This window comes from Triticum aestivum, chromosome 1B (genome assembly GCF_018294505.1).
Source record: "Triticum aestivum cultivar Chinese Spring chromosome 1B, IWGSC CS RefSeq v2.1, whole genome shotgun sequence".
NCBI lineage: Eukaryota > Viridiplantae > Streptophyta > Magnoliopsida > Poales > Poaceae > Triticum > Triticum aestivum.
Window position 1 is genome coordinate 30,661,354 of NC_057795.1, and position 14,582 is coordinate 30,675,935.

The 14,582-nt window shown below is 40.2% G+C and overlaps 1 protein-coding gene across 1 annotated transcript; it reads left to right on the forward strand.

The window, feature by feature from the left end:
- Positions 1–218: 218 nt before the first annotated feature.
- On the forward strand, positions 219–14,196 carry LOC123105286 (poly [ADP-ribose] polymerase 1). Its single transcript, XM_044527327.1, has 20 exons — positions 219–459; positions 2,245–2,294; positions 2,423–2,627; positions 3,563–3,728; positions 3,814–4,117; positions 5,897–6,092; positions 6,501–6,653; positions 8,029–8,089; positions 8,699–8,762; positions 8,871–9,131; positions 10,899–11,136; positions 11,226–11,338; positions 11,425–11,501; positions 11,589–11,752; positions 12,265–12,456; positions 12,577–12,685; positions 12,984–13,066; positions 13,164–13,301; positions 13,622–13,804; positions 13,888–14,196. The coding sequence occupies exons 1-20, from the start codon at positions 313–315 to the stop codon at positions 13,933–13,935; spliced, it is 2,952 nt and encodes a 983-aa protein (XP_044383262.1). The 5' UTR covers positions 219–312; the 3' UTR covers positions 13,936–14,196.
- Positions 14,197–14,582: the final 386 nt, after the last annotated feature.

Here is a 14,582-nt window from a genome sequence, read left to right on the forward strand (position 1 = left end):
TTATGGTCAAAGTTGAATTTTGAGATGTGTGCCCGTGTTATTGAAGGATAGTTGTCACTCAAACATGTGCTATTTTACCGAGGCTAAGAAATAACCAAAATGCAGAGGTAGGTTTTTTTATATTTCATCAAGCTCCTAAAATACGTAACGTAATTACCAGGAGAGAGCTTCCCCACTCCTTAAACAGCGAACGCCCTTTTTTCCTCCACCCAGACGGCCACACCTGCTGGTGCCGGGGGAGCCACCACCAACACCAACACCAAGAAGCGGCGGGCGGAGAGGGGAGAGGAGAGGAGAGCGCTAGCGGCGGAAATGGCGGCGGCGCCGCCCAAGGCCTGGAAGGCGGAGTACGCCAAGTCTGGGCGGTCCTCGTGCAAGTCCTGCAAGTCCCCCATTGCCAAGGACGCGCTCCGCCTCGGCAAGATGGTGCAGGCCACCCAGTTCGACGGCTTCATGCCCGTGCGTAATACCGTCCCCCTCCTCCCCATCCCCTTCCTCCATCCCGCCCCTCCCCGCCATGAATCCCCATTCGTCCCGCGGGCGGATCTATCTTTGGCCGACCCCTCGCGGCCCCGCGGGGGGTAGGGTTTTGGGGCGGTTTAGCGTTCTTGTTTTTTCTACTGGTGGGTCGAGGCCCCCGATTGGATTGGATTCGGATGAATCCATCCGAATCCGATGGCGGCTTCGTGTGCGGCATCCAGTGAGTCGATCTGACGGGTTCGGTTTTCGTCTGATTTCTGAACCTGACTCGTTCTTGATGGTGATTTGGTGAGCCTGTTCTGACTGATTAGAACACCCCCTTTGTAATGCGTAGCCTGTGATGATTGGAACACAACACACCCTTCGCAATGCGGGGCTCGAAATGCAGTTCTGTATGCTTCGATTTCAGCACCGGGTGCCCGCCGCTCCGTTATCTGTCGATTTGTAATATCCTTTTTTGCTCATTCCATTGCTGAAAAGAACTCCTGAAACAGCTATTGTTCTGGCATGTAAAATGCAGGCTTTGAATCTTATGCCTGCGATGAATTTGATATATGTTTCTGTTTATGCTATATGCCTTTCTGCATCACCAGCCGTAGGCTGCTCTAGGTTCTTATGTCGTGAGGTAACCATTAACTGTTTAATTGTTGATTTAAGCGACGAAGTCCATCTAAACTGCATAATAATTTGGTACACCATCAGCATGGTGCCCTTTGCAATGTGTCTAAAGTAGTAAAATCCAGTGCCAGGTTAGATAATAGTTTGGACATCTTATTTTTGTGAGATATGTCTGGATATGATTCTGTGCTTGTTTGGACTTTGAACCATTTTATGATACAAGTGTGATAAGCATTGCTTAGGCCCTCCACTATGTAGGCCAAAAGCGGTGCCAAATTCACCTTTACTTCATTTGGCACCGGTGCTCTCCATTGCCCAGCCGCTGCCATAAATTTTTTTCTGGGAACCAGAGCATCTACTTGCTCCGATGCCAGAACCAACAAAGCAATAAACTAAGCCTGACGCTCAAGGGAAGAAGCGGCAGTGAGCCAGGAGCAAGACGCTGCTAGTGGGGCAACTGTTGCTGATATATACTTGTTTTTATGTGTGGGTCTGACCCCCAATCGATGCCCAATTCTTTGATTCTTTCACAGTGTGCGGGCGGTGCTAAATATATTTCATCTGGCATCATCGTCTGCGTGGCATACTTTTCAGAGTTGTGGCATCGAACACACTGTGGAAGGCCTTATAAGCCATTTCACTTATACGATTCCCATTAGCATTTTTTAACTGTCAGGCAACTGCAGTTCTCATCTATTCATTACTGGTCTTCATAGTACTAGTGGGTTCTTAACTGTTGTGATTCTATAACTGTTTGCTTTGGTTTGGCTCATGTGGACACTCTTAACTGTTTTCACTGGGAGAACGCTATATTATGTAGGGAAATTAAGGCGACTCTTGGTTATTTCCTGGTTCTAAAAGTCACATTATCTGATCATTTTTTCTAACATGGATAGCTTGCTTAGCATTATGTTTTCTGTATTATTCAGAGGGTTATGGATGGGTACAGCATCTATGTCTCAGTGATGTTCTGATAGACTCTGTGTTTTTCTGGAATTTTATGTCTAGCATTTGGTTGGTGATTGGTCGGTTTTTCCAAGAGGCAGAGGAAAATACGATGCCTTGTGCCAACTTATATCACCAATGCAGTTTTGCTAATTTACACATCTATTTATAATTTATATTTCCATGTTTTCTCTTTTCCAGATGTGGAACCATGCCAAATGCATCCTCAACAAGAAAAACCAGATAAAATCGTATGTAACTATGTCTCTTACTCATCAACTGGATTTTAGGCTTCAGTATTCAGCCTGTTAGTTTATCCAACTCTTGTATCTGAGTATAAACCATGGAAAATTTAACTCTACTCTTAACTTCTGACCAGTGTTGATGATGTTGAAGGAATAGATGCACTTAGGTGGGATGACCAAGAGAAGATAAGAAACTATGCTGCAAATTCCTCGACTACTTCAACTGCAACTGCAACTGCAAGTTCCACAGCTCCTATTTCTGACAAATGTGCTATTGAGGTTGCTCAATCTGCCCGTGCTTCCTGTAGACGGTGCAGTGAAAAGATTGCAAAAGGCACTGTACGTATTTGTTGACCAATTGTTTCGCGCATTTCTTTTTGTTGTGAATATAACTTTATTAGTCTCACGTGAATCCAGGAATTTATACTTACTAGTGCTTGTGTATAAAATGTTTATGGTCCTAAACAGAGTCCTCCTTATGGTCAATAATCTTAATGTGTTGTTCTTATTTCTCACTTACTAGTGACTGTATATAGAGACATGAGTTTCACATTCTTGAATAAATCTTAATGCAATTGCATACAACTGTCACATAATTATAGTACTACCATATTTCTAGTTCTAGTTCTAATCACCTGACACCTATTGGGGGATATGTCGTAGTCTCCCAAACCTAAACTTGTTCTTGATTTTTTGAACTCAGAGATTAGAACTGTTCTATATATGGCTTTGAAACACATGAACATGGCACATTGTTTCTCTGTCGAAAAAGAACATGGCACATTGTTTTCTGTACCCTATCTGTGACCAAGTCAGACTGCAGATCAGGTTGCAGATAATGCCCAAGCTTTTATTATCCTGCTGTGTCGGAATCTGGAATTACTGTAATATCCTGTAAAGGCAGCAACATGGTATCCTGTTATGTAAAAATTCTCTGCTACTAGCATGCTAGGTCACCTGCAAAATAAGTTCTGAAAAGTAGGAATTGGTAAAGCAAATGATTGTGTTGATTTATATTCTTTTTCGTACATGGAATTCCTGATTTTGTGCTAGATTGATTGATGAACGATATGCATTTCTTTGATTTCTAGAGTCCAAATCAAAAGATTCTATGGTCTAGAAGTATATGTTTGATTTGTAATCTTTCATTTAGCTCACCAAGTATAAAGAGATACTAACATTTAATACCAGTGGTAGGGTAAATTATGCTGTGAAATTATGTTATTTGTCTTGACTCTTAAATTGTGTCTGTAACAGTTTGCTATGTTGATTAGGTTCGTGTTTCATCTAAACTTGATGGTCAAGGTTGGTATCATGTTAGTTGTTTCTTGGAAATGTCCCCAACTGCAAGTGTTGAGAAATTCCCAGGCTGGGAGACCTTGTCGCACGATGATAGAGGAGCTATTATTGATGTTGTTAAGAAAGGTGCTGCCAGCAAACGTAAGCATGGAGATCATAGTTTTTCGTTCCTTTTTTTTAACATAATTTGATAATCTGACTTGTTGTATTTGTAATTGTCATCAAGAAGAAACATCTTCGAAGGGCTCCAAGCGCAAGATTGGTGACATTGATATGCGTAACTCCAAAGCTCCGAACTTAGATGGAAGTACATCTGAAGGTGCTGCACGAAGCAAAGGAAAACTTGTTGTACCATGTGAGCCCAATTCTAGTTCTGCTGATCTGCACCAAAAGCTTAAAGAGCAGAGTGACACGCTTTGGAAGTTGAAGGATGAACTCAAAAAGCATGTTTCAACTGCTGAGCTGAGGGATATGCTTGAAGTTAATGAGCAAGATCCATCTGGACCAGAGCGGGATCTATTGGAACGGTGGTAATGTTCTTTTGCCATTTTTCTTTTCTTGATGGATTTTCATCTAATCGCAAATTATTTTACTTGTTGTCATGTGCTAAACTCGGTAAGGTCCAGAGACTGGGATAGGGCACTCGCCTCTGGCCATGACTTGGGCAAGGGGCTAGGTTCATGCCTATGCCATACAAGCAGTTCTTTGTGTTGTTAGAATAAGTTAGAATTATAACTATATGACACTTAGTGCTTGTAGAGGAAGTGGAAACTTGTACAAGCGGATCTTTTTGCTAGTGATGATTTTTGTGCTTGTTTTCTGGATCCCAAATCCTGGTGCTGACCTGCTGGTACCAGGAATCTGATGGGGCTTGTTTTCGAGATATTAGGCGCTATTTTGAAGGAACTTATGGTCAAATACTATTTAGAGGTAAAGGGGAATAACATTTCTTCTTTAGAATAGGGAAGAAAAACACTTAAACCAAATTTGGTAGGAAGCAAGATGGCGTTCTATTGGTTATTATTCTACTGGTTGGGTCATAGGGTATTTACCAAAGCAGAAGAGTCGAACCTCGCTTGCTTTAGTTGTTTTTTATGTGCTAATAAGCTCTGTCTGCTCCTGGCTGGCTACCTTAATATTTTGGATCATGGCTATCTTAATGCTTGACAAACCATCTCTTTAGATTCCCTGCCTGGTGTACTAATGATTCTAGTTTTCACTCAAATTTGTAATCCGTTCCTATTTACACGCGTCTTTGTATTTTGTGATTTAACTTTGACCAGTAAAATATGAGTCATGTGTCATAAAACTTATACAGTTGGAAACTTTTTCTAATACAAATTGAATGCTGTAATTTTTGTGGCACACAACCCATGGTATATTGGTCAAATTGATGGTCAAACTTGAGGGGGAATTGGATACATTTAACTAAAAAGGGCAACCTGGTGCATGTAGCTCCCGCTTGCGCAGGGTCCAGGGAAGGGTCCGACCACTTTGGGTCTATAGTACGCAGCCTTTCCCTACATTTCTGTAAGAGGCTGTTTCCAGGACTTGAACCCATGACCTCATGGTCACAAGGCAGCAGCTTTACCACTGCGCCAAGGCGAATTGGATACATTTAACTACAGCAACTATTTTTGAGTGAAATGCAACATGAGGTCAGATGGTCACCCACCTACACCCAACATGATTATATAGCCAAACCAGCACAATCATGTGGCTAACTGTTGATTATGTGTTATAGATGGGGACATCTATTACTTGTCTAATGCTAAGTATTGCAACTATTGAACCAATATTATACGTTCTATAAAGCAATTCTAATTGATCAACAAAAATAAGTTCAATAATTATGGGGTTTAATTGACCTCAAAAGCCACATTAAGTTTTCTGACTCGTACTTTCTGTGTTCCAAATTAATTGAAGTACTAGCTTTGTCCTAAGTCAGACTTCTCCATATTTGACCAAGTTTATAGAAAAATGTGCATATTATGAAGAATTTAATAAAGTTAATTTGATGTTGTAGATGTTGATATATTTTTCTGTAGACCTGGTCAAACTTAAAGAAGTTAGACTTGGGACAAAGCTAGAACTTCAATTAATTTGGAACAGAGGAAGTAGCTTTTAGTGGAGCTGAAGAGCTCTGAAACAAGGCCTGGTATCCTGCTGAAGTATTGTCGAATTTTGACTACACTGACCTGCCAGCCTGTGGCATTGCTCTTTCTGTCGTACTTCACAGTATTCAGATGCTTCACTTTTTATAATGTCTCATGGTTCTATTTTTTTATAACATTTTTGTTCTCTCGCAGTGCTGATGGGATGCTGTTTGGAGCGTTGGGCACTTGCCCAGTCTGTAATAGCTGCCTATACTATTATGGTGGTCACTATCAGTGCAATGGCCATGTTTCAGAGTGGTCCAAATGTACCTACATGACAACAGAACCTGTACGCATGAAGAAAAAATGGAAAATTCCTGATGAAATAAAGAATGATTATCTTACAAAGGTAGGGTATCTTGGAGCTTCTCAAGCTCAAGTATTTACTTTTCGTGTTAAGAGCAGCGTCTTGTAGCTAATGTGGGATTCGTCCAAGGACCAAAAGAACCATATATTTAGGTAAATAATTAAGTGCTTCCCAGAGGTAGATATTATTTTTGGAGGGGAAATTATGCATTATTGGGAACATTGTGCTCCATGGTTAGAACTTGTAAGGGCACCCAATGGTTGGACCCTCCCGGCCAACCAACTTTGTCCCGGGTTCATATAGTTCCCAAGCCCAACTTCTGTTTTCTCAGAAAAAAAACAAACTAGAAACTCCTGTGATCGAATTAACAGTAGGCACCACTCACTAGCAGAAAATAACTGCATCTTAATTTTCTGCAGTTGAAGGTTAATAAACATGTTTGTCTTGCAGTGGTTCAAGTCTCAAAAGGTTAAAAAACCAGAGCGAGTTCTTCCCCCAATTTCACCTCAGAAGTCTGTAGGTCAATCACCTCAGCAGTCTCTCGTCGGTGAAGCATTGGATAAGTTGAGAGTTTGTATAGTAGGACAATCTAAAGATGTAGCTGTAAGTAATCTTCATTAAATTTTTTGTACATTATATTTTTAGGTTATTTTTCTGTTTTGCTTGCCTTTTTGGTTACATCCTACGTAAAATCTCTATTAGTTTAAAGTAGGTGCAAAATTAATTGCGTGAATCTCTAGTCTTTGTTGAGTTGCATCTATGCAAGTATGCATCCTTGCTGAAGTGGTATGCATCATGATTGCTTCAGTAAATTTGTGTCAAGGGATACTTAGGCTCATTTTGCTGTCACTGAATATGCTATGTATGCTGTGCCTAATTTATAATCTTTTGTGGAAAAGTAGCCTCCAAAATAGGCAGAGGCTGGTTAGCCAAAAGATTAAATGGGCATAAGTAACAGAGCCTTACTATATTGTACCAGAGAACCAGTTTATGCACACGCTGCATGGTTTGTCTATGAAAAAACTGAAAACGTGGAAAGTACTACCTCTGATCCAAAATGTAAGTCCTTTAAGCATTTTTACCGATGAAACATTTCTAGATTTTACTATCTAGAGGAGAAGAACTACTAGCATCCAAAACATCAGATGAAATATACCTTTACAGTTCATGATTATTTTTATTTGAGGCACAAATCTGCACAGAAATTGATCTTCAATGTATCATTGAAGAACGTGTCAGTGTCCTAAAAGGCTTACATTTTGGATTGGAGGGAGTACTCATTACTCAACTGACCTCTGGTATTTTGAAGTAGTTTTCTGATAGTTTTTGAGCTGTTAGTTCTCTTGAATGCACTAATGTCCTGAAAGACAGATAGCTGTGTGTCATTTGTTTCTTTATGTTTCTCAACATTTTCTCCAATTTACATTATATTCGATATTCGTCGGAATATGAAGAGTTAGCTTGTTAGACCATCTCTAATCCTGCATCGATTCAAAGAGAAAAAAAGCAAGGCTTTGAATCTGTGAGCCTTTTCCTCCAATGTATAGCTTTGATGGCTGGGGACTCACCTTATAATAAAGAGAAGGAATAAATTGATGCCTGCTTTGTTCTTCCTTGGATTTGCTGCAACTTCAAGCATCAGTCCCTTTGAACCGCTTTCTGCAGTGTATCTATCCAGCTCTATACTTCCTCCGAATCACTTTTCTGCAACACTGGTCTTAGAATGTAACATGAGCAAAAGGAGCAAGGTGTTGAATTCATGTAAAACCATTTCTTGTCAGATTCGAGGGTCAAATTGCCTCATGTGATCTGTCTCCTTTATTTCATATCAGATGGATACTATAGGTTGTATATCTAGTTGCATGTGACACCCAGTTTGTTTTCTCTGTTTTTTTATTTGTTGTAATTAGGCAATTATTGTTTGTTTCAAATGCTCTTTACAAGTTTTATATTTATTTAATGAGCTGAACTCTTGTAGGATGAGTGGAAGCAGAAGCTTAAACTTGCTGGTGCCCACTTCAGTCCCAGGGTTACCAAAGGTTTTTCTTTGCATATATGAACTTCTTTTACAATTGGATTTGTATAGCATTGGAACCTAGATTTCCTTGTGCAACATATATGGATAACTGAGGTAATTGTTTTGTGGAGTAGGGATAAAGGGAAGGGGCTATCTTATGACTATTCTTATGTCAATATGGATTGGTGCCCGGTTGGCTATACCACCCTTAGATCCAACTATCCAACATCACTTCATGCTTTGAGATTCTTATATTTTCACCATCTTCACTGTAGCACACCCTCATGTCACACCATAATAAAGACACTTCTGTAGCGAGGCCTTGGTTTGACTACCACTTAATTGATAGTTCATATTCAGTCCCTAGCATGCACAGATTAGTTTATCACAGAGTGCAATGCTGCATTGTGCAGAGAAATAAAATATGCGACCCTCAGCATGAGTCCATGGTCTGGGTTCGACTACTAACTTAGTCTTCAGTTTATTTTCAATATCTGGTAGTGCATAATATGAGCTGAGTACAGATTGGCTCATCACGGAGGGTGCAATGCTGTATTTTGTATAGACATAAAATACGTGAACCTCAAAGCACGAAGTTATTGCACTATGCTTATGTTTACCTGCATTGCAGATATTAATTGTGTAGTTTCATGTGGCGGGCTTGATAACGAGAGTGCTGAAGTCAGGAAAGCTAGGTCTCACATTTTACCCTATCCATTGTTTTTCAATCATAATTTGGCATGTTCTTTTTGCTCTATTGCTGAGGTTGGAATATCATGTTATATATATGAATTTGTTTGCAGGAGGCAGAAGATACCAATCGTCAGAGAAGATTACCTTGGAGAATGCATTAGAAAAAACAGGGTGCTTCCATTTGATTTATACAAAGTAGCGACTATGTTGGAGGAGTCATCAAAAGGTAGCACGGTCACTGTTAAAGTTAAGGGCCGAAGTGCTGTTCATGAGGCTTCCGGTCTGCAAGATACGGGCCATATTCTGGAAAATGGCAAAAGCATTTACAATACAACCTTAAACATTTCTGACATGACACAAGGTGTTAACAGGCAAGGTTTTTGCTCATAATCTTTTTTTGAGGGTTTGCTCATAATATTTCGTTGCAAATTCGTGACATACATTTTGAGTTAGGGTGATTGCGAATAGTGCGTACTGGTTAGGGCACTTTTAGACTTCTAATAAATCCCGCAACAAGTTTTTTCTCTCATATACCCCCTACAAGCTTTCCATTCCAAATATCCTCTTTCGACTGCAGTATCCTTCAATTTTAATGAGTCCCACCTGAACTTTAGTGGTTAGGAGAAATATACAATAACCGTGAAGCAAGTAAGCAACTATCTTATTTGTGTATGTATCCAGGCTATAGGAATTGGAGGTAGTTAATCTAATGGGTAATAAATCTGAGTTACTATTCACATTTTATTTTTGTTGTGGTTCCTCGAATTCAATTTGAGTTTATCTAAAACTTAGAGGATGGTTTTAATACTTTGTACTCCAGACTTTCTTCTCATCCACACAAGGTTTATCATACATGGGCATTTTAGAATGACCGACTAACTAGCCTGAACAGGCTCAAAATCAGACCAAAGGGTTGAGGATAATTTCGTCAATGCCTCACAATGGCACGACAGTTGCATGTGATTTGTAGTCTAGGGAACATCACCTCAGATCACCAAGTCGATTTTGACATGATTTACCCCCCTTGTGTGGGTTATATCCCTACTCCTGCCTCGATTAGTAGTATTATATGGAAAAAGTGCACAATATTGGTTACAAAAGGGGGATCTGCCGAGTTGGTAGGCAACTTGGTAGGCAACTCGCCGAGCTACGATAATCAATCTGGGCAATAGGCGCCATAATCACTAGGGTTTCTATGGATCTAGATTGCTTGGTCCCTTTCTGGGGTCCTCGGCACCTTTATATAGCTCCTGGATGGCGGTAATCTTCCTTCTCCTTTATATAGCCTCTTTCGTACACGCGTAGGGAGTTTGGATCGGATACAAGTAGAACTTGTGACCTCTTCCTACGCAAGGTTTCCTTATCTTCCACCTGTAATATACACCCTCTAGGTTAGTGGTCCTTTATATCGGTTTCCAAGTCCCATATACACCAAGGCCCGTACGGCCCGCTTGTACAGTTTGCACGGCACTGGGATACGGTAAGCTGGCTTACCGCCAAAGGGTAGGGTAATAACCAGCTAAACAAAGAAACCGTAGCAGAATGGCAGGAGGTTGGGTGCTACCACCTCGGTCATCTTCCTCGTATGAGCTCAGTTCTTGTTAACATTGTCACCATGGAACTTTTATCGATCACCATCATAAATGTCGTCGCATTGCTTTTGCCATCACAGTTGGCATTGATGTCAGCGTCACGTCTCCGGTTGATCATGTTGAGGGATGGCGGCTGCCGGTGGGATTTGTAGTAGGCTCAAAGGGAAATATACAGACTATGTAGCACAGTACACATATGGATACAGGGACACCAGAAAATAGTATTTATCAAACATAGGCTTATCGGGATACTTATTTAGGTATATAGTGAAAAGAACATACCATGTTGTATAATTGTTTATATGTTTTAGAGGAGAGAAGATGAGAGTACTGCATGTTTCCTCCTCCAGTCCTTTTCATTGGCGAATGATGTTGATCTCCTCAGTCCTCACACCTTGATTATGGTTCCTGTTCCTGTCGGAGATTGGTCTCCAGGAACATACACACTATTACATTAGGAAAATAACTAATTCTGCTGTTGCTACATTATATAGGTTATTGCTTGCCTTACTTCATCTCTTACAATTTGCTTTTTTGTTTCTGAAGCTACTATATACTTCAGATCATCGAAGAGGATGATGGGAGTGAATGCTATGTATTTCGAAAGTGGGGACGAGTTGGCAGTGAAAAGATTGGTGGAAAGAAACTGGAGGAGATGTCAAAAACTGACGCAATACGTGAATTTAAAAGATTATTTCTGGAAAAGACTGGAAACCCCTGGGAAGCATGGGAACAAAAAACAAATTTTCAGAAGCAGCCTGGGAGATTTTATCCACTTGACATTGTATGTTGTTGGAAAAAAAAGTTTGTTCACATAGTTTTATTTCTCCTTTTTGTGGATTCGAACTGATGATGTGATATACATTATTGTAGGATTACGGAGTAAGGGAAGCACCAAAACGGAAAGACATGAGCAAAATGAAAAGTTCACTTGCACCTCAGGTGCTGGAACTCATGATGATGCTTTTCAATGTTGAAACATATAGGTGTGCCTCAACTTTCTTGTTCAAGGAATTGCTTCCATCCATGTCTTCTTATTATTGAAGTCATTATTCACGTTATTCTGTTCCAGGGCTGCTATGATGGAATTTGAAATCAATATGGCAGAAATGCCCCTTGGGAAATTAAGCAAGGAAAATATCCAGAAAGGTCTATCTTGATCATGAGGAAGCCATTTATTTTTGTTATCATATAATGTAATTATGGTTCGAAGATTCTTATCTGCATTGCGTGCAGGATTTGAAGCATTAACTGAGATACAGAATCTACTGGATGACACTGGCAATCAAGAACTAGCTCTTAGAGAGAGCTTGATTGTTGCTGCAAGCAATCGTTTCTTCACTCTTATTCCTTCTGTTCATCCACATATTATACGTGATAAGGATGACTTGACAATGAAAGTATGTGCCTGTTGCCTTGCATTGTATTCCTGTCAGTTGTCCAAAGTATCCTATCCCTATTCGCACTTCCTAATTCATGCCAACTTATTCATATGGATGTACGAATGTTCAAATTTGCAAAGAATTATCCTATTACAGTGACGCGCAACTAGGGTTCATTGCTATGTAGCTGGAGAATGAGACATTTGCCTTAACGCTTAGATGAAATCAAAAGAAGAAAAACATGTTCTTTTTAAATCCTATTCTAACAGAGCCACAAATGAAACAAACTCCTATAGGTGAAAACAAAACTGATCATGGTGCTGCTAGTCATGGTGCAAATTCTCAATGCCTCACACATTTTGCAAGGATTTATGAGATGTTATAATGCAATACAGACAATTATTTTTATTCTTCACATGTTTCTTGTCATTTGATTATCTTGATTCTTGAGTTTCTTCTCATGTACCTGTTTTCTTTGATTATATGACCTGAGTTATGTTATACCTAGCTGATTTGTAGCTTTTGCACAGGCGAAAATGCTTGAAGCTCTTCAGGATATTGAAATTGCTTCTAAACTAGTTGGTTTTGATGGTGACAATGATGAATCTCTTGATGATAAGTACAAAAAACTTCATTGTGACATCACCCCGCTAGCTCATGATAGTGAAGATTACAAGCTGGTCGAGAAATATCTTCTCAACACACATGCTCCGACTCACAAGGTATGCAATTTCTTGTGTATAAAATAATACTTTGTTTCTGTGTAGGTAGAATACAGAAGACTACCGTCTCTTCTCTTCTGTATACATACATGCTGACATGTGCTTTATTTTGCTTTGAAGGACTGGTCATTGGAATTAGAGGAAGTTTATGTGCTTGATCGAGATGGGGAAGGCAGCAAGTACTCAAGATATAAAAATAATCTCCATAACAAGATGCTATTATGGCATGGTAAGTAATTACTTTGAACTACGCAAAGCATATAGTTTGCGGCAATATTTCGAAGGTATTTAAGTTGGAAGCTTCTGCCCATGCTGCTTTTCTGCTCTTAGAGTTGGATGGCTAAATCTGGGTTGGATTAACAAATAGTTTCCAGGCAATCAATGATTCTAAATGCTTTCCCTTATTATTTTGAGCACTTGTATGATTGCATTATGTTAGGTTACAGGTGTTTAGTTTCTTTGCTTGTCTTTACAGAATTATTTTTTCTTTCCTGCCATCTCATGGCCGTAAAACTCAATTTTTGTAGGTTCAAGGCTGACAAATTTTATTGGAATTCTTAGTCAAGGACTAAGGATAGCACCTCCTGAGGCTCCTGTGACAGGCTATATGGTTTGCTCTTTATTCACTTTATACATTTTATATGCTGTAACTCTGCTAAACTATATGTTGAATTTAATAACATGTTGTTTCTTTCACTTGTTGAAAGTTTGGCAAAGGCCTCTACTTTGCAGATTTAGTAAGCAAGAGTGCACAGTATTGTTATGTGGATAGAAAAAATCCGACTGGCTTGATGCTTCTTTCTGAGGTTGCTCTAGGAGACATGCATGAACTGAAAAAGGCCACGGTGAGATACAAAATATCTTGGTATTCAAAGGGCAAATTTAATTGCTCATGCTGACTTTTGACCTTGCACCAGAAGTAACCATGTGTGATTTGATGCTGTGTCAGCTATTTTTCTAGATTCTTGTAATCTAACTTTCTGAATATGTTTCTGTTACGATGTTCATTGCTTATCAAAATTTCAGCAAAAAGAAAGAAACTCAATGAGATAGCAACTAGGCCGGCATTGTTCCCCAATGCATTGCACTATTGCTCAACATAAAAGCTTCAGTTTTTTGCATGTTTATTCTGATTTAGCATCTGTACTTGGTACTTATTGTGCAGCCAATGGACAAACCTCCAAGAGGAAAGCATTCGACCAAGGGCTTAGGAAAAACTGTGCCGCTAGAGTCGGAGTTTGTGAAATGGAGGGATGATATCGTCGTGCCTTGTGGCAAGCCAGTGCCAGCATCTATCAGGGCATCTGAGCTTCTGTACAACGAGTATATAGTCTACAACACAGCCCAGGTTTGTTGAGCCTACTTGTTATGCTACCGCAGTTACAGGAATTTGCTGCTCATCTTGAATGAAACCTTCTTCTCCTTTGGCAGGTGAAGATGCAGTTCTTGTTGAAGGTCAGATTCCGTCACAAGCGTTGATTGGGAACCTAGGAGAGTAGAGTTGGACTGTTAGTTGAAGAATCTTTCTTTGGTGTCAGTACTCAGTAGCTAGTCTGCACTGTTGCATTTGCAATGGCATCGGTGAACTATTCCGCAGCTTAAGATAGGTTGTGCCGCTCTCGCATTTGATCCGTTTTGGGAATATGGCATGGGCATCGGGTGTGAGTGGCGCGAGTAACCCCCCGCATTGTTGTGGCCTGTCTGCAGTATGCTTTGCACGTACTTATATTTCAACTTAAATCGATGCTGTACTATTAGAGGTAGAGAACCAACCGTGTGAAAACGTGTGCACACACACACACAACACACACTTTGGCAATTGTCCAAAGTAACGGTTGCAATTGGATCTCCCATGAGTGTTGCAGATCGAAAAATTGGTGCGAACGGTAAATTCTGTCAGTCTTGGCCGCCTGATCGTCGACAGTCTAGAGTGCAGCTTTCCTTCAGAGTCTTGGTCGTCTGATCAGACGGTCTAGAGTGCAACTTACCGGTCTGGTCATGACAACCACCCTCATTTTGAGTCTGGTTATGACGATCACCCTCGGTTTGAGTCTGTCTGAGGCCCCTTGAGTCTAAATTTTTTTACTTTCCCAGCCAAATAAGGATGCTCCCAAGTCTGGAAGGTT

Bases quoted from the DNA above. Each gene is read 5' to 3' on its own strand.
- LOC123105286 (XM_044527327.1), top strand. From the start codon at position 313: ATGGCGGCGGCGCCGCCCAAGGCCTGGAAGGCGGAGTACGCCAAGTCT. The intron at 8,090-8,698 runs GTTTTTCTTTGC...CCTGCATTGCAG, and splicing joins CAGTCCCAGGGTTACCAAAG to ATATTAATTGTGTAGTTTCA. The intron at 13,805-13,887 runs GTTTGTTGAGCC...CTCCTTTGGCAG, and splicing joins TAGTCTACAACACAGCCCAG to GTGAAGATGCAGTTCTTGTT.